This window comes from Cetorhinus maximus, chromosome 9, assembly GCF_964194155.1.
Source record: "Cetorhinus maximus chromosome 9, sCetMax3.hap1.1, whole genome shotgun sequence".
NCBI classification, from domain to species: Eukaryota; Metazoa; Chordata; class Chondrichthyes; order Lamniformes; family Cetorhinidae; genus Cetorhinus; species Cetorhinus maximus.
In genome coordinates, this window is record NC_135887.1 from 92,154,001 (window position 1) to 92,177,224 (window position 23,224).

Below are 23,224 nucleotides of genomic sequence, written 5' to 3' on the forward strand. Positions count from 1 at the left end.
TGTGGCTTTCAAAAGGAAATTGGATAAGCTCCTAAAAAGAAAACATTTGCAGAGGTATGGGAAGATGCCAGGAAGGGTGGTGTGGGACCAGCTGAGAGAGTTGCTCTTGCAGAGTGCCAGCATGGACAAGATGGGTCAAATAGCCTCCTTCTATGTTGTAACTATTCTATGGACAGAATGATTGTCTGTCACTCCCAATCGAATGTTAAATTAAGCGTGATGGCTTCGGGTCAGGTCCCTGATGTCAGTACGACTAATTCCGACATTGCGGAAGGTGGGCAGGCCCAAAAGCCAGAAGCCCACTTGCCTTCTGTTTAAGGTGAATTAACGATTACTTGAGGCAATTAACTAATCAATTGACTGAGATTTACCGCAGACTGTGTGATATAACGGTAGTCACGTGGGTTGCACTGGCAGACAGGAATTGCAGCCGGGAGCTCCAAAGGGCTCAGGGTGGGATAAAAGCAAGCACAAGAGAGGAAAACACTGAGGAGTGCAAGGCTGCAGCTGACTCTGCAGGAGAGCTCAGTGAATTTGTCCAGTTTTTAACATGTAGTCTATTTTGCTGCTGAGGAATAAAGGGGTCATCTGTGTGGCACTCACTTGGAAGAGGTGCATGAACCAAGGAGGGACAATTACAGAGCAGTCTGCAGCAACAGAAGCTATGGGAATAGTCCACTCTGATGGAGGCTCCTCCAGTGAGGAACAGGAAAGAAGGTGGCGGGGAGGGGGAAAAGAGAAAGCCTGCTGTCTAGGGGCAGCAACAGCCAACACACCAGTGTCAGGAGTGTCAAGAGGGCCCAGAAGGCCAGCAAAGGGAGTGTTGGCAGGTACGCCCAGGAGAAGACACCATCCTGAGGGAAGGGTTTAGAGGCAGCGCACTAACTAGCTACAGATGAGTTAGCGGCAGTGTTGCAGTAAGCTCTGTCTATCCAGGGAGGCAGTGACTTTCATATGCAACATGATCGATGGGGAGATTAGTTCCAACTGCATGGGTGACTATCCAACGCTTGTGACACTAAAGGTAATGGTGGCCCTCAACTTCAACGGGTAAGGATCCATTCAGGCAAATGCAGATGATCTGTGTGGTGTTTTGCAATCGGTAAGCCACCATTGTATTAAAGTTGTAACAGAATGGACACATCGTTCAGGAGAGCGGAAATGTTCATCCATTCCACCACTTATGAGGAGAGCCAGGCTGAGAGAGTGAGAGGCTTCGGTGTGATAGCTTTGCTTTCTAAGACACAAGGGGCCATCAATGGTACATGCATGGTCATTAAGGCAGAACCACAAGCCAGCCAGGGACTTGTGTTAATAGGAAAGGTCTCTGAACGTGCAGATTGTCTGTGATCACTGTCAATGCATCCTGCAGATGTTTGCACAGTACCCTGGGAGTAGTCATGATGCCTACACTGTCAGGCACTCCCAGGTGCCATGATTCTTTGCGCCCCTTGCTAAGCTGGGTGGCTGGTTGATGGATGACAAGGTATACCTGTCAAAGAGGTGGCTTATGACACCCATTGCTCCTTCAGGCGGAAGAGAGGTACAATGCCAGCCATGCCTCCACAAAGGTAGCCAGACAGAGAACCTGAGGTCTGCTCAAGGTGTGGTTCCATTGCCTCGACTGCTCTGCTGGCACCTTACAGTACATCCCAGATTATGTTTCCCTGATCATTTTTGTGTGCTGCACAACCTTGCATTGCAAAGAGGTGAAGAACTTGTGGATGACGACATGGAGGACTGCCCTGCTTCCTCAGATGATGAGTCCAGCACTGACTCAGAGGAGGAACAAGACACTGCTCAAGACCATGGTGATTCACATGGTGGCAGCAGAGACTGGGTGCTAGGGGTACAAGAGAGGCTTTTATTATCAGTCATTTCAACTAAAGCATTGCAGGCCTTTCCCAAACAGCAGTGCGGAGGACTTCTGCTCATACAAATGAAGCACAGACTGAAGATATCCCAAAGGTACAACTCTGCAAACGTTTCTTAGAAGGACCTATGATTTTCATCAGAAGGCATTATGGCTCTGCAGCCCTTATCAATATAAGTTGGTCCTCAGTCCACGCTTTAGCAATCAAACACTATATTATAAATATCAATTTAATAAAGAGCAGGTGAACAACACTCAGTCTTACACATGCAGCAAAGAGCAGTCATTTCTTCATTCATTTACAGGTGTTGCCATCACCTCGGGGAAAATGGTGCTCCCCCATTGCTACCAGCTGAGCTACAGGCAGGCCGCTGCTCCACAGGCGCCTTTGGCCTGGATAACCTTGATGGGTGTCCTCTGGTCACCTGAGGCCCTGGCATTGTGAGGGATGCCCGCCCAGTGGCAGAAACCTTCTCTGTCACCATAGAATCCTACTGCACTGATGTCATTGTCAGAGGGGGAGAGCCACTGTCACCATCAGGAGTGCACTGAGAGAAGTGCCCAGATGCAGACAAGTGCTGCTTATCTGCCAAATGACCCTTAGTTTACCGGAGATGCACAAGGATCTAGTGGGATTTCCACGTCCACCTCTCGCACTGGCAATACTTACCTGACATCATTGATGATGCAAGGGTTTACAGGTCCAAATCTACACCCGAAAAATCTCTGAATGAGTTGCTGGGTTTGGCTCTTCATGAGTCTCCAATCTCTTGATGGAGGAAGCCATGCTTCCAGAGCTGAGGGTGATCACAACACTCATGACCCAGACGGACTGCTCCACTGTCTTTGCCAGGGCACAGATACCCTCCAGAAGCTCCGCTAGATCTTCACGCATATCCAGTCGGACAGCCAACGTTTTCCGCCTCACAGACGACTCCAGAGGCTCGCCATCTGCCTAGGAAGCTGCAACTTCCTGGTCTCCCACGCTCTCCCAAGAGTCAAAGGCTCGGGCTGTCGGAGCTTCCAACAGCTAGACTGGTGATCGTGCAGTGTTCCACCCAGTTTGTGCTACCGTTTTGGCCGACATGTGCAAACCCACCAAGGAGCTAGACTCTGAGTTGGTGGGTGGTGTGGAGCAAGGATGGAATGGTGCACCACCTGAGGCCCCTTCCTCCTCCTCAGAGGTTCATGGTGGACCTTCAAGGTCAACGTCTGCTCAAGCCAACGAATGACCAGCTGAAGAAATAAGATGGGTGAGTGCACATCAACACTGAGGAGGAACACTGAGCAAAAGTAGCTTCATCTGGGACACAGACATGACACATGGCTCAGACATAGTGATCTTGAACCATTAGACCATACATACACACATCCATTCCCAATTCCATTTCAATCCTTATCATCCATTGCCGAGAGGACAATCCCTAGGATACTCAAGGACCCCAGCGCTAACTCCAGCTTCTCTTCTGCCCATTGATCTGACCCCCTGTTGACGGGTGAGGTCCAGGATGTCCTCCTCCAATGTGGTTAGCATTGCCAGATTGGCCACTCCACCTTATGGACAGAATCTTTGGCTTGGCGAGGGGGGAGCAGAGCACGACTCAGGCAACCCCCCCACTGCCTGCACAGGGCCCACCCACGTAAAATGGCAGTGCCCAGCCGATCAAGGGCTGTGATCGGCTGTGCGCACGCCCATGCCCGCTTCCGCCCAACCACCCCTCCCCACCCCACAGGGAGAAAATGGTAGATGAATAAGTCCCATATCTGGATGTATCAGACACTTGGATAGGTCTCCATCATCTCTTTACTGTGCTGCTTCTGCACTGTTCATTGCAGCACTGCACGCATTGTAGCTGAGCTTCCCTGTCAACACACTCCAGCCCCCGAGAGTCTTGCTGGGTGCCAAGACATCCCTGGGCATTGTGGGTGTGCAGGAACCATACATCCACATCTCTAACAGACACTTCCCCAGCATGCCACATGCATATCCTCCCATAGTTGTGCTGTCACATTGAAAGTTAGCTTCACTCAGCCTTGCAGAACACATCCTTTTCCTAAACTATAGCCAGGTCCTGCACATGACTCCGTGGCTACTGACCACCTCTGCCACCTCCATCCAGGTTTTCTTGGTAAGTTGGGCAGTTCTCCTCTTGTCATTGTGCAGCAGGAGAACCTGCCAGTGTTTGCTGACAGCTTGGAGGAGGATTAATTATTAGACTGTGGGACCATCTGTGCACAATTCTCTGTCATTGCTGATGGAGCATGGTTGAAATTGACTCTCTACAATCCCTTGAGCTCCTCTCCTCAGCCTCCAATGACTCACACTCACTCAGGAGCAATGGGGTGGGCAGGAGCACAGCAGCCCCATTGACTGCAACTTGCCTTCAGTTGCTTACTTTTCTGCTCCCTCTGGCCTTCTCCTCCAGGTCTCCAGTGTATGCAGACTGACTCTGCTGATGTCCCTTTCAGCTTCCTGTCGGCAACATCTTCTGCCCTTGAGCCCACCCACAACGCCGTCTCCGAGCTCACTCTGGACCCTTCTTCTGACTGGCTATTAATTGGCGAACAGCGCGTGACTACAGTTTGAACTCGGGAGTGGGCAGGAACGCAAGTTATGCTGGCTTCCACCCACGGGACTCACGTGCTCAGCGCTAAATTCTGTCCTGCGATTCTATGATTTATTAAGCTTTCCATCAGCTCCCTAACATCGACCAAAATTGCCAGAATTTCCCACCCGGAAGTGATTTAAGCATTCAATTCACCTCTCCAAGTATGGGTGGATGTATTGTAAAGGAATGCGAAATATCATCCAAAGGATTTTCTGTAATTTGCCAAAAACAAATGCTGGGCAACAGGAACACTCTGTACGTTCCTCCTAAATGGCACTAGTATGCCATGCAGAGCTGGAAATAAAACTTAAATACCTCCAAGGGCATGTAATCAATCACCGGGCAATTTAATTGCATTACTTCTGGCTTGTGTTTTCTAATTTTATTCAGATGCCACAGAAGCAGTGGAGCAGGCTAGTCTGATACAATCTCCTGAGTCCTCCAAAGATGATTTTCTTTCCTCCCTTCAGAAGGGCTCCCAGATGTAGTGAGGAAACCAGCCGCAAATCTGCTGAAAATATTACATCAACCTGACTCAGGGTAATTGCCAACAGTCAGAGGCACTGGACGGGTGGGAATCCTACCCCATTAAAGTTGCACTGCCGTATGAAGTTATACCAGGAAAATCATCTGCCTCACAACACCCTGCCCATTTCTTTAATCTACACACCCTGTAATTGAGAAAACAAAGTGGAGAGAAAACAGAAATTGTACTGTCTTTTCTGTGCCTTTCCTCTCAGATTGATGCACACTTCAGTGCTCTGACAGCTTTCCCAATCAACCATTCTTGTAAATTCTCTCTTACCCGAGGATTGGGTTATCTAGTCTGTCTAAAGATGATGTGTAGTAGAAAACAGGTCTTTGATTGGTCACATATCCAGCCCCGGATTGAACACCTTTCCTGGGTATGAATCCTTCATGCCCTAGAACACAAATACATTGTGTTTTAAGTTAGAAAATTGATCCTTGATATTTCCCTCTCTTTTCAGCTTCATTAGGTCTCTTCCACTTGACACAGCCAAATAGACTTTCCATGACTGGCATTGGTGTCAACCAGTAGACTTGCAGATAACCAACATAATTACAGAAGGATTGGGCCTGAGCAATCTAATTTCTGCATCCCTTCCAAAAAATAGTGAAAATGAGAGATGCATTTGGCTGAGATACAGTTCAAGCATACAAAATGTTTTAATCAACTTTCAGTTATTTTGTCTAATGGGCTAAAATAATGTGCAATATTAATAACAAATTCATTAAAGTCGTGCCTATCTGGAAATTGTGCACTAATGGCCCACAACTTTAATGGACAGAAACATGTGGCCGATAGGTACATAATGTCCAGGTATGCACTAATGGAAAACAAGTTAAAAAAAGGTCTCATTGTCTCTGATGAGAAGGCATTGGAGGTAACATGAAAGTATCTGTAACACATTTTCTTCAAATAACAGAGGTTAAGCACAACACAAGCTAATCAGAAAGTTCTTAAAAAGTGCTATAGGTGAAAAATAATTGAGCCCAAAGATATAAATGACTTTGTTTACTTTGCTCTCTCTTTGTAATGTAACAGATGCTATAACAACAACAGTGTGGGAGGTGAAGGCGACGTGCTTCCACCAATTTTATCCCCGGCACATTCAGTAGTTCTGATCCTTTCTGCTGTTATGATTCCATAGTACCTGCCAACTGCTTCAATATCTTACCCACGCTGCCATTCTTCATGTAAAAGCCTAGACAGTGAGTATCAGTAAGCTGTTGTATCATTAGTGGGTATCACAGTCAAGCTCAATCCTGATGGCCATGTGTGTGTGGACTTTTCCACATAGTCGCTGGATAGCAAATCAGCAGTGGAAACTTGGGTGAATATTGCTCTCCACCTCACTGAAAGCCAGGGATGATGAAGCCAGTAGTAACTTACTCAGTGCTGTCCCAGTTAACTCAACAACAATTTATATATATACAGTGCCTTTCATGTAGAAATAATACTCCATGTGCTTCAGAGGCGTAATCAGATGTAAACAGACACCAAGGCAAAGGAGGAAAGATTAGGAAGTGATGATTAAAACTTGATAAAAGAGATGGATTAAAACCAAAGTCCAGAAAACTCTGATTGGGGAGGAGTGGGAGTGGTATGGCGGAGGGTGGGTGGGGGAGTGGGGTTAAAGGGGTTGTTGTCTATCTAGAAGGGCTTACAGAAATAAAGAGGGGTAAATTCCATGAAAGGGGTATTGTTAGCTGGATGAACATGTTACATTAGAGAAATTGGGTGAGAGGGTTCTGGTGCGGGATTGGATGTGAGGAGCAGAGCTTTAGATAAGCTGAAGTTTACAGAGGGTGGAAGATAGTAGACCAGCCAGGGCATTGGATGGGTTGATTCTGAAATTGTCAAAGACACGGATGAGAGTTTGACCAACAGGTGGGCTGAAGCACAGGTGAAGAGGGTGAGCATGTTTTGGAGATCGAAAGAGGCAGTCCTTGCGATGGAAAGCTTAAGAGTAAAAGGCTTAACTCAATTAAATTTGTCACCAAGGTTGTGAACAATTTGGTTCAATCTGAAGCAGTAGTCAGGGAAGGGCGAGGGTATAGATGAGGGTGATGAGGATCAAAGATGATGACATTAGTCTTCCTAATGTTTTAACTGGAGGATAGTGTGGCTTGACCCAGGCGGCAGTCGGAGTGCACAAAGGCAGTACAGAGTGCGAGAGAGTTGGTGGAGAGATGGGTATCAACAGCATATGTTTGCAAATTGACCCCATGCCTTCAGATGATGTCTCTAAGGGGCAGCATGTGATGAAGAAGATGAGTGGTGAAAGATAGATCTTTGCAAGGTTTCAGAAGTAATACTATGGAGGGGAGGGGGATGGTGGTAGGAGGAGAAGCTATTTCTGGAAATATTCTGACTATGATTGGATAGGTAATGGAATCAAGCAAAGATAATGAAGGAAAAGCATCAGAAGAGAATTGTGTGTTTGACAATGTCAACGGTTACTGAAAGTTGAAGAAAAGTGAGAAGGAAAAATTGCACTAAGGTCATTACAGACAATGTTATTTGTAACTTTGATTGGAGCCATTTCAGTGCATTATTGCAGAGGCTCAGGACAGGGCAGGGCAGGAATTGAACATGGATCCCGCCTCCCCCATCCCATTCCATCCCACCCCCAAGGTCTGTATGCTTCAATACAAGACCAGATACTTAGCAGCTTAACAATAGGGGCTACAATCCTTACAGATTTTCTTAGATGAATAGACAGTCAATTTATGAAATACTCATCATTTAACAATACAGTCGCCATTAAAAAGCTGACCTCTTTAAAAAGAGCTGACTCGGTATGACAGGGCATTAAACATTTGTCATTTGTCAACATAGAGGCCAGGAGTTTACCATCTGGAGCCTAAGGTCTGCAGTATTTAAAAAAAGGCTTAAGGAGTTTATTTTTAAAGTGGGAGCCAGCTGCTCTTTGCAGAGGTTCTGAAGCTGACACAACTCCCAAGAGTGTTTCTTCAGCCTAATCCTGAGCAATTTCTCCGTCCACTCAGTACAAACTCACTCAATGGTTTTCAAAATTTCTGTAAGAGGGACCCTTTGTAAATATTGACACATTTCTGGAAGTTATCTGCAAATATTGACATGCTTCTTGGGCCCCCTATTCTAGCTTCAAAAGATTTACCTGGCATTTCCACAGAGGTTCCCTGGAGGGAGATCAGTGAAATTATAGAGAAACGTCATAATAGTGTTCCAATCCCAACTGATGTTACTACCGGACAAGTCAGATCCCAGAGTGAAACATAGCTTTATAGATCCTAACTTTATTTTTAGAAACTGCGGAGGTAAGTTACTGAACAAATTCACAGGAGTCTGCTGCTAAACTTTTAACACAAAAAAACTATTAAACAAGAAAAATTAACTATATTATACCGGACAAAAATGTTAGAAAGATCTCTATACAAACGCAAGAAAATGATTCAAATATTCACTATTCCTTCAGCTCAGCAATATCTTTACAGACACACAAAAATTCAGAAAGATAAAACAATTTACACTATCTATCTTATACTCTAATTGTCAGGGTAAGTACGAGGCACATGTGAACTAATAGACGAACTGTGGTCAGACACACCACACACCAAAGTAAATGACAGGTGCAACCAAAGCAGATTCCATGGATTTTTCAACAACCCACCCAGAGGCTTGTCACACCATAAGCCAGCCAGTCCCACTGAAACTTTGTCTTTCTCATGAGGGTTTCCAATCTCCATGTTTAAAGAACTTTCATTGGAATTCTCTTCAAACGTCACTCCCACACAGATATCTTGAACAAGGATCTGCCTCCAGGGTTTCAATCTCATCTTCTGAGACTCCTTTCCCCTGGATTTCTGAGCACGCTGAAGCTTCACCTTCCAAGCACATTTTCAGATCTTCGGCTGTGCCAAGCAGAACACCACCGCCCCAAAGGGCCCACAGCATGGAGTCATCAGCCTTCAGCTGCCCTCTTGGATTTCCTGGGCTTCTCTTGAGCCCACTTTGCTTCAAGTCTGCTCCGTGTAGCTCTTTCTTTAACTTGGAGCCTTTTTCTCTGCTCCTGTCATTATCTTGACTCAATGGAATCTATCTCTGATCCCTCTCTTTGTCCCTGCCTGAGATTTTCTTCCGGGACCTTTTTCTGTCCTTCTCTCTGGTTTGGTACCTTCTTCCTGTCCCCCTCCCCATGTTCTGCTCCCTGGGGCATATTTTCTCGAATGACACTCCGGTTCAGGTCACCTGACTTGCAATTTTGCACCATTTCATTTCTGTTCCCTTTTCTTCTGCGCATGGGTGCAGGGCCAGTGGGAATTGTAGTTCCTAAACTGTGACTGCCGATTCAAAACTAAAGTAAGTATCGGATTTCATTACAATAGCTACAACTGGTCTTTTATTAAGCTACAGCATGAGATCAGGAAAGGCCTACAAAAATTGTCCCATCAATGGCTGCTATCTTAAAAAAAAGTGATAACTGCAGCAAACAGCAACAACTTGCAGTTAAATACAGTACTTTGAAGGTGATAAAATATCCCAAGGTATTTCACAGGAACATAGGCAGATAAAGACTGACACTGAACCAAAGAAGGAAACATTAGGGCAAGTGACCAAAAGGCTGGTCAAAGAGGTAGGCTTCAAGAAGCTCCTTGAAGGAGGAGAGAGAGGTAGAGAGGTTGAGAGGTTTAGTGAGGGAATTCCAGAGCTTAGGCCCTAAACAGCTGAAGGTCTGGCCACGATGGTGGGGCAAAGAAAGTCAGGATTGCACAAGTAGCAGAAGTAAAGAACATAGAGTTCTCAGAGTTGTAGGGCTGGAGGAGGTTTCAGAGATGTGGAGGGACAAGACCATGAAGGGCACAAGGGTGAGAAGTTAAAATTTGAGGTATTGGTAGACCAATATAGATTAGCGACCACAAGGTTGATGGGTGAATGGGGCTTAGTATGAGTTAAGATACAGGCAGCAGACATTTGGATGAGCTCACGTTTATCAAGGGTGGAAGATGCAAGACTGGTCAGGAACACACTGAAATACTCAGTCCGGAAGTAACAAATGCGTGTACGCAAGTTTCAGTAGCAGATGGGCTGAGGTAAGGGCACAGGCAGACAATAGTAGGAAGGTTGAAGTAGTCAGTCTGGTGATGGAAAGGATTTGAGTCAGAAGCTCAGCTTAGAGTCAAATAAGACAATGATATTCTGCAGATTCCAGTTCAGTCTGAGACAGTAGCCAGTGAACAGGATGGAATTGGTGGCTGTGGAATGGGGTTTGTCACTTCAGCCTCTAAGGAAGACTACCAATTTAGCACCAATTTATGTCTCACAATAGTACCAGTGTGTGTGGTATACACAATACTAGCTTGACATTGTACAACACCATTTCTCATAGCAACCTCACAACCAAGGGCAGCATTTTCCAGTCAGCGAGCAGGGGCGGGACCCGCTCACCAACACGTAAAATTACACGGGGTGACATCGGGCGTGCGTCCCGAAGTCACCCCGTGTCATGCAGATTTTCAGTTCGGCGGGCATGCAGCCAAGTTGGCTGCGCGCCCGCCGAACTGTCAACAGCCTATTATGACCATTAAAAAACTAATTAATGAACTTAATGGGCCACGGACGGGATGAGGTTTCATGTGAGGCTTAAAATTTCACGATAGCTTTTTAATAAAAGTAATGGACATGTCCCATCTCATGTGACAGTTTCACATGAGGGGACATGTCCTTAAATTTTTTCTGTCTTTAATTAGGTTTTTAAAAGTAACACTGATCTCCCTGAAGCAGCACTGTGCGCTCTTGCACGCGCATGTGCAAAAGAGCGCACTCCTGGCTCAGGAAATACCCCCGCCCGGGAGTGCACAGCGCCTCTGGACGGACGTCACGCTGGGCGGGCCTTAATTAGCCCACCCACATAAAATGGCGGTGCACCCCCGACTGGAGGCGCCAATCGGGAACCCGCCCACTCGCGCCCATTCCTGCACAACCCCCCCAACAGGGGAAAAATGCTGCCCCAAGTGACAGAAAAGAGATAGTTCCCTTCAATCTGGGCTGTATTTGAAATGGGCCTGGAAGCCAGTGCCTACTTGATTACTCCATCCAGTCCCATTACCTGTGACCCCTATTACTCCTGGACCATCTGCAATTCTTTGGGATATGATTTAAAGCAGTGCCAGCCATAGATGTCTTTGTACCTGGCATGGCAGTGCTTGTGAAGTTATTCAGTTTATCAATTTTCTCAGAGAATGCCAAATTTATGGGGTGATGGGCCAATATCAGACTTGTTGCATTGTGCTCTCATTTCTTCCAAAAGAAGCCTCAGCAGCACGACAGACTACTTTGCACTCTCTTACCGTACGATGTAGAATATGTTGTGGAGTAGAATTTCAGAGGGTCAGCATCTGCTCCAAAGCTTGTTTTCGTATAGTGTGGTGTGCTGTCCACTGAAATCAAAGCCATTCTCAACAAATATATTCTAAAACAAAAGATTTGAAAAAGTAAATGTTAGTACATAGACTTAAGGCAAGATTATTTGAAAATGAGTGGAGATCAATTATATTGAATTCCCATTCATTTACAGCCCAATCCAATTTTCTGGTTGGGTGTGTATTTGGCAACAGAAATGCTAGCCAATTTCCAATCATTAAAATTAAACTATGATGTAATTTAGATACATACAATATTTTCACTTACACTGTGTAAATAAACCTTAGTACTAGATTTTAGTGTAACCCAACCATTTTTAGATTAATTTCTTGTTATATTCATTGTAATAAGCTAACAAGGTCAAAACGTCATTTTGTGTTAACATTGAGATAAGAAGCCATTTTGATGTTGTTAGCCTTTTACAACAAACAAACCCAAAACGGTATTACAAAGCAGTCACTGACTAGCAACAATTAAGCCATGATGTTAATTTAGATACACATATAATATTTTCACTTACACTGGGAGAGCACTTGGTCATCTCTACCCATATGAAAAGTGCTGCCAGTATGTTCTACAAAGGAAATGCATTTCAAAGGCCCTATAGCAGAACTTCTGAGTTTTAGTTTTCATTTTTTTGTTCCTTTCCTGTTTCCATACGGTTAGTCAGGCAGTTTTATGTAAAGTGTTCTGATGTTAATATTGTTTTGGTATAGCACATTAATGATCCATACAGGAAAGGACAGGTCCCAGGTTCAATTCCTGTTTAAGGCTTAATGAGTTAATCTCAATTTAGGAAGATATTTGGTGTTCTACAATATGCCTCAGTGCCCAATATAGTGGAGGGAAAAGAGATTTTAATATTCTATTTCAAAATTACTTTGCCTTACTAACTGGCTCCACCATTCACAAACCTCAAAAAAGCAATGCCTTTTTGATCATGTTTTTGATCCACTGTGCCTGCCAAAATTACATTTTCCATTTTCCACACTTGTCATTCTGAAAGCCAATTGCCAATTAACACCAAATTGGAAGCAGTTCCATACTGTGACCCCACTGATAAGCGCCGGAGATGGTGGCATCAATCCCTGGAATGACACTTCAATTTAAGTTGATAAGTTTTCTTTAAAGTTTTTGTTTTTGCTACAGTGGAGTAATAGTGCTCCTTTAAAATGGAGTGCTTAATTGGTAAGGGGTTGTTTTTTGTATTTGGGTTCCAAGAGAGGTATTTTATATCGCCCAGCCAACTATGAGCTGAACGAAGGCTGTTGAAACTAATTTCACATAGGACCCTTATAGCCAGCGGTCTGAGGAGGCTTTATCATCTTAGTCTGCGCCGCCTTTGATCCTAGGCCCTAGTAATACGTGGTCAGAGTTACCAGTGGATCAAGTTATCATGAGCACTAGGGAATCAGATGAACCCAGAATTACCAAACCATTGTGGGTGTGATGGAAGGACAGAACACAAGTTTCTCTTGAATGAGTTAACATTATACAACTAGGAATGGAGAATAAAGATTAATGTTGATTTAGGTTATGAGGATTCATAGTATTGACTAGCAGAGCATGACAGTGTGTGATTTATCAGGAATTGTCACATGGCTGGTCCTGGATAGACAAAGTACTTCCAGAAGTAAAGCAAAGAACTGAAAATATTGATAAATGAGATACAGAGAACTTTAATAGTCATCCTCTTGAATTAACTCTTGAACCTTTCCCATTGCAAGATTCTATACTTAATGCTTATAAGAAATCCAAAATAAGAAAGCAAAGAAACACTCATTTTCAAACAATGGAATCTAAGTAATTAGAAACATTGGGGGAGGAATTTTAAATCCAGAAAGTGAGTTGATTTGCAAATGGGCAACCCACTTGCTTCCGATTTTAACCTGAGCGTAATCTGCTGTACACGGGAAACCTTAGTGGGACAGGTGTGTTGACAATTATATGTAAAGTGCTCATCAAGAGCACTTGCACGTCCAACAGGTTGATTCAATGCGCCGAGTGTGTGGGTGAAGAGAGTTAGTGTGCTTTCTGCTTTTGTGTTAGTTTGCTTCTCATTGTCAGCCCACACAACTGAATAGCAGCAATGTGGAAATAATGTGTGAGTCTCTCCCTGTCAGCCTTTCCATTGGCAAGTCCTCAGCTGTGCCTCCTCATGGTGACACACACAAACAATTACGAACTACCAAAGAAACATACTATTTGATTTGATCAGTCAATCATAAGACCATAAGACCATAAGACCATAAGACATAGGAGCAGAAATTAGGCCATTCGGCCCATCGAGTCTGCACTTCAATCAAGGCTGATAAGTTTCTCAACCCCATTCTCCCGCCTTCTCCCCGTAACCTTTGATCCCCTTACCAATCAAGAACCTATCTATCTCGGTCTTAAATACACTCAATGACCTGGCCTTCACAGCCTTCTGTGGCAATTAATTCCATAGATTCACCACTCTCTGGCTAAAGAAGTTTCTCCTCATCTCTGTTCTAAAAGGTCTTCCCTTTACTCTGAGGCTGTGCCCTCGGGTCCTTGTCTCTCCTACTAATGGAAACATCTTCCCCACTTCCACTCTATCCAGGTCTTTCAGTATTCTGTAAGTTTCAATCAGATCCCCCCTCATCCTTCTAAACTCCATCGAGTATAGACCCAGAGTCCTCAAACGTTCCTCATATATTAAGCCTTTCATTCCTGGGATCATTCTCGTGAACCTCCTCTGGACCCTCTCCAGGGCCAGCACATCCTTCATGAGATATGGGGCCCAAAATTGCTCACAATATTCTAAATGTGGTCTGACAAGAGCCTTATAAAGCCTCAGCAGCACATCCCTGCTTTTATATTCTAGTCAATCGCTGGGATGTAAGGCCTATCTATATATCCGGTGTTACACCAGCACAGAAATTCATAACCAACATTGCTCTACTGCGTGGTAACAAAATATATTATTGGACTGAGGGCAGTCAGTGGAAAATATCACCAGCATAGCCACTGCATCGTTGCAGCTTGAAATGGCTAGCTTCACCTGTTGTTCAAATTTTTGAGATACTTTGCCTTTCCATTGTAACCTAAGGTAGACCAGGCACTTTTCAGCACCAAAAGTCGCAGCCTTTGGCCCATTTGCAAATTTGCGTGATACACAGCAAACAATGAGCTGATCAGGATAACCATTGTCCCGTAGGATAGCTTTGATGCGCTCTATTTCCGTGTCAAGCTTGCAAGGTGAGCAAATGGCAAGGGCCCTCTTTACAAGATTTCTGATAAGATCTACTTCAAAATGTCTACTGTGAGAATGTGGTTCCACAATTGGGCAGCACTTGCTGAACAATCCTAAGTGAGCTACATGCTACATTAAGAACCAATTTAAGATCATCAGTCAAGCTCAGAGTGTGGCACATTTATGCTTGCTAGAAGCTACATGGATTCATAAGGAGGGGAGGAGTTCTGTCCAGACAAAAGGCAGGTAGTCAAGCATTGCACCTTTTTTGAATTACCCAGGATCTTGGAGAGTTTGTGGATACTTCAAGAGAGTTGAAGGCTAAGGGAATAAACCCTGACAAAAAATCTGGAGTGGAGCCCAAAGTCAGAATGATGTCTAAATATGTCATTTTTCATGCTATTCCTGCAACCCAGCCAGTACCAAGCGTGGTGCTTTGCATTCCGTTGCAACCAGTGAGGTCACAAGAGGGACCCTGGCTTCTGATCAGCCCAGGGTCTCCATAAATTTTTCCCAGGCTTGGGCCCTGAAGAGAACACTCCTGTTTTGCTGCAAAGCATTAACACAAACACGAGTGAGCAGTTACAAGTGATAAGCCCAACTCACCTAGCGTAGAGAACAGGTGCTACAGGCTGTCTCCAATGGTGGGAAGGACCATCATGTCCCTTTGGTCAGTCACTGCTCATCTCAAATTGGGCGGCCTCAAACTAATGAGGTGCTGACCCACCACTGTCCATCTCCTTCAATGAGTGCTTGGAGCTTGTCTCTGCTCAACAAGTGGACGGAATCCATTGCACCAGACCAACAAACAAATCAAACAAAAACAAAGGAGATGCCAACTTTCCGATTGGCAAGCTGGAATATCAGGACCATGCCCACGGGATTGACGGATGACTTTCAGCTGACTGATAACACGTGCAAGGCAGCTGTGATCAAATGGAACTTAATAAGCTGAACACCGACATAGCATCGCTACAAGAGACCAGACTTGCCAAGAGTGAATCACTGAAAGAAAAACATTACATGTTCATCTGACAAGGGAAGAGTTCAGAAAAAAGGCCTGAGCAAGGTGTAAGCTTTGCTGTAAGGAACTCACTAATCTCGATGGTAGAACTCCTTACAAATGGTTCAAAAAGTGTTCTCTCCATCCCCCTCTCAACTCAAAAAGGGCCAGTTAAATTATTTGCATATATGCTCCAATGCTCCACTCTATGAGGAACTTGACCCTGCTATCAGCAGAATCCCTAAGTCAGAGCATCTTTACCTACTCAGGGATTTCAATGCAAGAGTGGGTGTGGACCATGAGGCACAACACTCCTGCCTCAGACATCATAGACTGGGAAAGATAAGTGAGAATGGACAGAGGCTACTTGAGCTTTACTGCTACCTTGAGCTTTGTGTAACTAATACCTTCTTTCAGAACAAACCATGCCACAAGGTGAACTAAAGACATCCCAGGATCAGGGCATTGGCTCTCTGAACAGCATTAACATGCAGCTACCACGGTGCTGACTGTGGTACATGTGAACTAGGGTGTGGATGCAACACTTGAAGCTGTTTCATTCAAAGCAGAAATGCAGTCCTCAGCCATACTGCCTACCCAGATAAAAACCAACAGCTTCGCAACTCAATTGACCAGGCTCTCTCTGGCAAACATGCACAGAGTGCAGAAGCGAAATAGAACATCCTTCAGGACATTATCTACAACACCGCACTCTCAACTTATGGGAAGCAAGAGTGGAAAAATGCTGCCTGCTTCAAGGCTAACATCACATGATGGAACCTTTCATTGAAGCCAAACAGTCTGCTCTCATTAATTACACAGAGATCTGAGTGAGAAAATCCTGAAAACACTAAGAGTCGCTTGAAGTAAAGTCCAACAAAATGCCAGGAGGTGCGCCAATGGTTACATTACAACTCTGCCAGAATATCCAGGTGTCCTTCAACACAGGGAATGTCAGGGGCACATATGAAGAGATTAAAAAGGCAACAGATCCATCAGCAAAGAAAATGGCTCCATGGAAAACAAAGGCAAGGGAGGTCATCATTGACTACAATAAACAGTTGGAGAGATGGGTGGAGCACTACCTTGAGTTGTACTCTAGGAAGAAGACTGTCACCGAGGAAACACTAGACACTACAGAAAGCCTGCCTGTCAAGGAAGAGCTAGATATCGAACCCACGGTGCAGAAACCATTGATTCATTTGCCTTGGGTAAAGCTCCTGGTGCTGATACTATACTGCCTGAACTCATCAAGCAAGGGAAACTGGCACTCCTGTAGCATCTGCATGAACTTCTCTGTCTCTGCTGGAGGGAGGGGACAGTGCCCCAGGATATGCAGGATGCAGAGACTGTGACCCTGTACAAGAACAAAGGTGACTGCAATAATTATAACAACTATCGAGGCATCTCATGGCTGACCATCATGGGAAATGCATTTGGCCTTGTCAGGTTGCAGATCCTGGCTGAACCCATCTATCCCGAATCCCAGTGTGGTTTTAGAAATGGAAGATCTACAATTGACATGACCTTCCCAGTCTGGCATCTGTAAAAGAAGTTCCGTGGACAAAGGAGACCACAATATATTGCCTTCATCGATCTCACCAATGCATTTAACCATGTGAACAGAGGCAGTCTATTTAAGTTGCTGGAGAAAATTGGCTGCCCACTGAAGCTGCTCAATGTGATTTCCTCTTTCCATGACAACATGATGGGTAAGGTCAGCTATGATGGGCTAACATCAGAACTCGTTGAAATCCACAGTGGGGTCAAACAGGGTTGTGTTCTGGCACCGACACTCTTTGGCACATACTCCTCTTTGCTGCTGTTATATGCCTTCCCAGAGGATGTCTACTTACATCCCAGAACTGATGGAAAGCTGTTCAGCCTCGCTTATCTGCGATCCAAGACAAAGGCGTACCAAATCATCATCAGAGAGTTGTTATACACTGACGATCACCTTCAGCAGCAAATGGACAGACTCTCTCACACCTGTAAAGAGTTTGGTCTGACCATCAGCATTAGGAAGGCAATTATCAGGGTCCAGGATGTTGCCACGCTGCCATCTATCAGCATTGAAAATGTGATGCTGAAAGTTGTTGATAGCTTCACATCTCTAGGCTCTGCAATCACCAGCGATCTGTCACTTGATGCTGAAATCAACACAAACATTGCAAAAGCTGCAGCTGTTCTGTCCATGCTGAGTAAGAGAGTGTGGAACAACAGCAACCTGACTGAGAACACCAAACTGCAAGTCTATCAAGCTTGATGCGTCAGCGCACTCCCCTACAGTGGTGAGACCTGGACAACATTTGTTAGGCAGGAGGAAAGGCTGAACAGTTTCCACCTTTGCTGTCTTAGATTTATCCTTGGTATCTCTTGGCAGGACATGGTCACCAAATCAGAGGTCCTGGACTATGCTAATTCCAGCAATATATACTCAACGTCTTCGCTGACTCAACCATGTTCATTGGGTGGATGACTGCTGTATACCCAAAGACCTTCAGTACAGTGAATTAGCCAACCTCTTGAGCGTCCATACCTGCAATGAGATATGAAGATAGCGGACACTGACACTGACAACTGGGAGACAGTCGTCGACAGCTGTGACCTCTGGAGGTTAACTGCTAGGAAGGACATTGGAAGAGGCAAGCATAAACAAAAAACTCAGTCGGCCGAGAAGAGGTCCCAGGGAAATCAGAGGCCAGCAAATCATCCACCTTCTCAGCCCACTGTCTTTCTCTGCAGCAAAAGTGGCAGAGACTGCCATGCCAGAGTGGAAGCTGCTGAGTCACACCTGGCAATGCTCAACAAAGAGTTGACCATCACCAACGAAACTATTATCTTACGAGATGGAAGGCTGCCACCACCAAGAGCAGTTTTAAGTCAGGATTTGAGATTTAACTGTGGGTGCACAGGTTTCCCAGGCTTTGTGGAACTTGTCAGGGAAATCAAGGTGAGAGAATAGTGGGATTTGAGGGGCCTGAACAAATGATAAGCAAGTTATTCTTCAAATACAAAAACTATACACCTGCTTCCTTGCTTGGGTGAAAGGCTTTGCTTACTGGACTTGTCCTCAGAGTAGGCTTTCACTACTTTGAAGGTCATCTCCACTACTTTGGCATTTTTTGCCTTTGATCTACACTTCCCAGTTGCCAACCTTTAATTCAGCAAATTTAATGAAGAATAAAGTGAGCAGCCGCTGTGGCAGGGGCAGTACCAGAGCACAGAGATGCAAACCGCAGAAGGCAATATCCCCATGGTTTGCATCCGGAGGATGAGTTTCTTGGACATGACTGAGCAGCAGTGCCTCGGGACACTCAAGCTTTCATGTCAGATGATCGCAGACCTTTGCAACCTCCTAGAAGAAGACTTTGTACTGTTGGGCTCCTCTGCTATCAGGAGGCCCAAAAGTAAAAATGTAGCCTATTTTAACAAAAAATTCCCCTGGTGATCTAATGGGTAGCAGCCCCACTCAGTGTTGCACTGAAAATGTTTCAAGATCAATTGCAGGTTGGGGAGATTAGTTGATTTTAGGCTAACAGTTAGGGCAATACAATTGGCCTCAGTACCCCAAATTGCAGTGGGGAAATTCAGCCAAGAGTTCCTGCTTTTGGTACATACTGGAAGGTATGCGTGTGTGTGTGTGTGTTTAAAAGTGCTCTACGCATATTGGCATTTTTCCAAGGACAGTTCATTGTGCATAAATTTCTATTGAAGTCCCTTCCATAAGAACACAAGAACATAAAAAATAGGGGAAGGAGTCCACCACACAGCCTGTCAAGCCTGCTCCGACATTCAATATGATCATGGCTGATCTTGGGTCCAACTTCATTTTCCCGCCCACTCTCCATATCCCTTAATTCCCTGAGAGACCAAAACATCTGGCTATCCCAGCTTTAAATTTAATGATGCAGCATCCACAACCCTCTGGGGTAGAGAGTTCCAAGATTTATAACCCTTTGAGTGAAGTAATTTCTCCTCATCTCAATCTTAAATGATTAGCCCCTTAACCTGAGACTGTGCCCTGTGTTTTAGATTCCTTGACCAGGGGAAACCAAACTCTCAGCATCTACCCTATCAAGTCCCTTCAGAATCTTGTACGTTTCAATAAGATCACCTCTTATTCTTTTAACCTCCAGAGAATATAGGCTCAGTTTACTCATTCTGTCATCACAGGGCAACCCCCTCATAGCAGGGACCAATTTAGTGAACATTTGTTGTACCATCTTCAATGCAAGTATATACTTCTTTCAATGTGGAGACCAAAACTGCACACACAGCTCCAGATGCAGTCTCACCAAAACCCTGTACAAGGCTTCTTTATTCTTGTATTCCAATCCCCTTGCAATAAAGGTCAACATGCCATTTACCTTTCTAATTGCTTGCTGCACCTGCATGCTAACTTTCTGCATTCCTTGTACAAGCACACCTAAGTCTCTTTAAACATCAACATAAGTTTCTCACCGCTTAAAAAATATTCTGCTTTTTTTTCTTACGACCAATGTGAATAACTTCATACTTCCGTACATCATACTCCATCAGCCACCTTGTTGCCCACTCACCTAACTTGTCTAACTCTTTGCAGCTTTTTTGTGTCCACCCCACAGCATACCTTTCCACCTAGCTTGGTATCATCAGCAAACTTAGATACATTACTCTCCATCTCTTCATCTAAGTCATTAATATTAATTGTAAATAGCTGAGGGCCCAGCACTGATCCTTGCAGCACACGTTATTCACTGCCTGCCAACTTGAAAAAGCCCTGTTTATGCCCATTCTCTGTTTTCCATCCATTAGCCAATCCTCTATCCATGCTAATGTATTACCCCAACACCATAAGCCCTTATCTTGCCTATTAACCTTTTGTCTGACACCTTATCAAATGCCTTTTGAAAATTCAGGTATACCATATCTACTGGTTCCCTTTATCTACCTTACTAGTTATACCCTTAAGAAGCTCTAATAAATTTGTCAAATAGAACTTCCTTTAGTAAAACCATGTTGCCTTGTTCTAATCATACTATGTTTTTTAATGACTAATTAACCCTGCTTCATTACACAATACGAGATCTAAGACAGTTTTATACCTAGTCAGTTCCACTACATACTGTTCCAAAAAACTCTTATGAAACTATTCCATGAACTCATCTTCTAGACCACTCTTGCCAATTTGATTGTCCCATTCTATATAAAGACTAAAGTCCCCCATACTTATTCCATTTCCTTTGTTACAAGCTCCACTAATTTCTTGTTTAATGCTCTGCCCAACAGTATAACTGTTGGGGGAATCTATAAACTACTCCCACCAGTGTTTTCTGACTCTTGCTATTCCTAATTTCCACCCATACTGATTCTACTCCATGATCTTCAGAGGCCAGATCCTTTCTCATCAATGTCCTTATGTCATCTTTTACAATAAGGGCTACCCCAATCTCCTTTGCCATTCTGTCTATCTTCTTGAAATATTGGGGAGAATTTTATCCCCATCGGGCGGGCTGTTTGGAAACGGGCGCAGAGCCGATTGCCACCCGTGATCAGCTCCACGCCGCCATTTTACATGGGCAGGGCAATTAAGGCCTACCCAGCGTGAAGCACGGCTCCCGAGGACAGAGGGAGTGGGCGGGTGGCGGCAGGAGTGCAATGACCACCAGGTCCAATGGTGACCTGGCGGCCTGTTCAAACAGAGCGCAGGCAGCCTTGCAAAGGCTGTTCATCATGGCCAGCAGAAGGGCTTCCCAGAGCGCTGCTGGAGAGCAGGCTAGACAGGAGGGTAGGGTAGCGGGGCAGTGGTTTTCTGATGAGTGCCCAGCTCCCCTCCTGGAGGAGGTAGTAGCACAGCGGGAGGTCCTTGTTCCAAGGGACGGGAGGAGGAGGCCCCCAACAGCTGACCAGATGTGCCTGGGAGGAGGTGGCAGACATAGTCAGCTCCCACAATGTGGTGCGACGCACATGGGTCCAGTGCCACAAGCGATTCAATGACCTCTTGTGCTCGGAAAGGGTGAGTACCACATTGGCAGAGGTCACTTAACACAGCACGCACCCCCGCCACCCCCCCCCCAACTCTGAGTGCAGTTACAGCATTGAACCCTTCACGGCATGTTTCCCTCGCTGGGTGGGCCAGCAGATATTGCCCAAGCATAGTTCACCCTGAGAGGGTTGTGCTGAGATGGGTTCTGCACCCACAGCATGTGTGACACTGACACCCAGAGTACTGTTTTGGGGGCAACCTCAAGGATCTGCACCTAGGCTCAGTGCTGGAACTGGAAAACATGTCAAAGTCAAGCTGCTGACATGCTGGGAGGGGAGCTTCCAGGTGGCGGGGCAGTGATCCATCTGCTGCCCTTGGCGTTCCACATGCTTGTGCCTCCTTGCTGTGCAAGGTTAGTCCATGTGGTGCCAAATGTGATGGAGGCAGCGTGTGGTCAAGGGGGGAGGGAGTAAGCCCTGGCTTCTTGGTGTGAGTGTGTGGTAGCTGCAGGGTTACGAATCACTGGAGCCAGCAATGTCCCACTCTTGTTGGGGTGGCAGGGATGCGATGGGAATCCAGGTACAGAGTGGACTAATCAATGCTCCTCTTTCCTTTTCCGGAGAAGACCGCACACAATAACTCTGAATGGATGTGGACCGGCGGAGGCCAGGCCCAGTTGACCATCAACACCAGATACGAGCAGGAGGCAATGGATCTGGAAAGGCGCTATGCGCCCAGGTCCACCAGTGGTGGTGAGGCTGGGGTGCCACGGGGAGGTAAGATTGCCAAGCACTGAGGTCACCATGTGTGTCCCAGCAGCCATGGCACTGCTGAATGTTCAGTGATTGAAGTTTGCAACATGAGTTGACCATTGATTATGGAAGGATCAGCGCATACTGATCTGAGGGACAGGCATGTACATTGACATTGTCTCCACTTTCACTAGTCAAATGTCCTTGTTCTTCCTTTCAGCATCACCGGAGCAGGGCCGGGAGGAGGAGGCAGAGGGGCCACCTCTGACATGTGACGGCCCTGAACAATTGGACTCACCAGCGTCACGCCATCTCAGCCAGGCAGGCACCAGCGCAGATACCAGCACATCGGTGGGAATTAGATCATCGGCTAGTGTCCCGGGGCACAGCGGTGAGGGCACTTCACACTCGCTTGACGTGCGGGCAGAGACAGAGAGTGCCCAGGGCATCGGCAGTCGGAGGACTACAGAGAACCAGGCATATGCTTAGTTGGTGGCTGATGATGTGCCTCTGGAGTCATTCGTGAGGCAGCAGATGCTGGAAGTCCAGCAGGGTGTGCGGGAGGATCTGGCGGAGATACATAAGGCAATGTGTGGCATGGTGCCCGTGCTGGAGGAGTCCATGCAGAGCATCACCGATGCAATGAGCCTCATGGTCGAGCGCCATGTTTCCTCCATGGAGAGAGTGGCGACTCTTGTGGAGAGGCTCCTCCAGGAGACCAATCAGGGCTTCCTGGGGATGCGCTCTGACCAGCAGGCCCTCACATCGGCATTGACCTCAGCTGGTCAGTGCCAGTGTGGGAGATGGTTTGGGCACCAAGTATCCCAGCTCGGTGCCCATCCATCAGTGGTAAGCATGGAGGTCCAAAGCGACC

The 23,224-nt window shown here is 45.7% G+C and overlaps 2 protein-coding genes across 3 annotated transcripts in view; one reads left to right on the forward strand and one right to left on the reverse strand.

Moving 5' to 3' along the window:
* Positions 1-11,443, reverse strand: part of saxo4 (stabilizer of axonemal microtubules 4) — a 169,356-nt gene extending 157,913 nt beyond the window's left edge. Inside the window, exons 1-2 of the mRNA XM_078549101.1 lie at positions 11,338-11,443; positions 5,288-5,405 (exon numbers count right to left, since the gene is read on the reverse strand). Coding sequence (XP_078405227.1) covers positions 5,288-5,405; positions 11,338-11,443 — 224 coding nt within the window. The remainder of the gene's footprint in view (positions 1-5,287; positions 5,406-11,337) is intronic.
* Positions 1-23,224, forward strand: part of eps8l2 (EPS8 signaling adaptor L2) — a 598,035-nt gene that overhangs the window by 359,557 nt on the left and 215,254 nt on the right. The gene's annotated exons all lie outside the window — the stretch shown is intronic.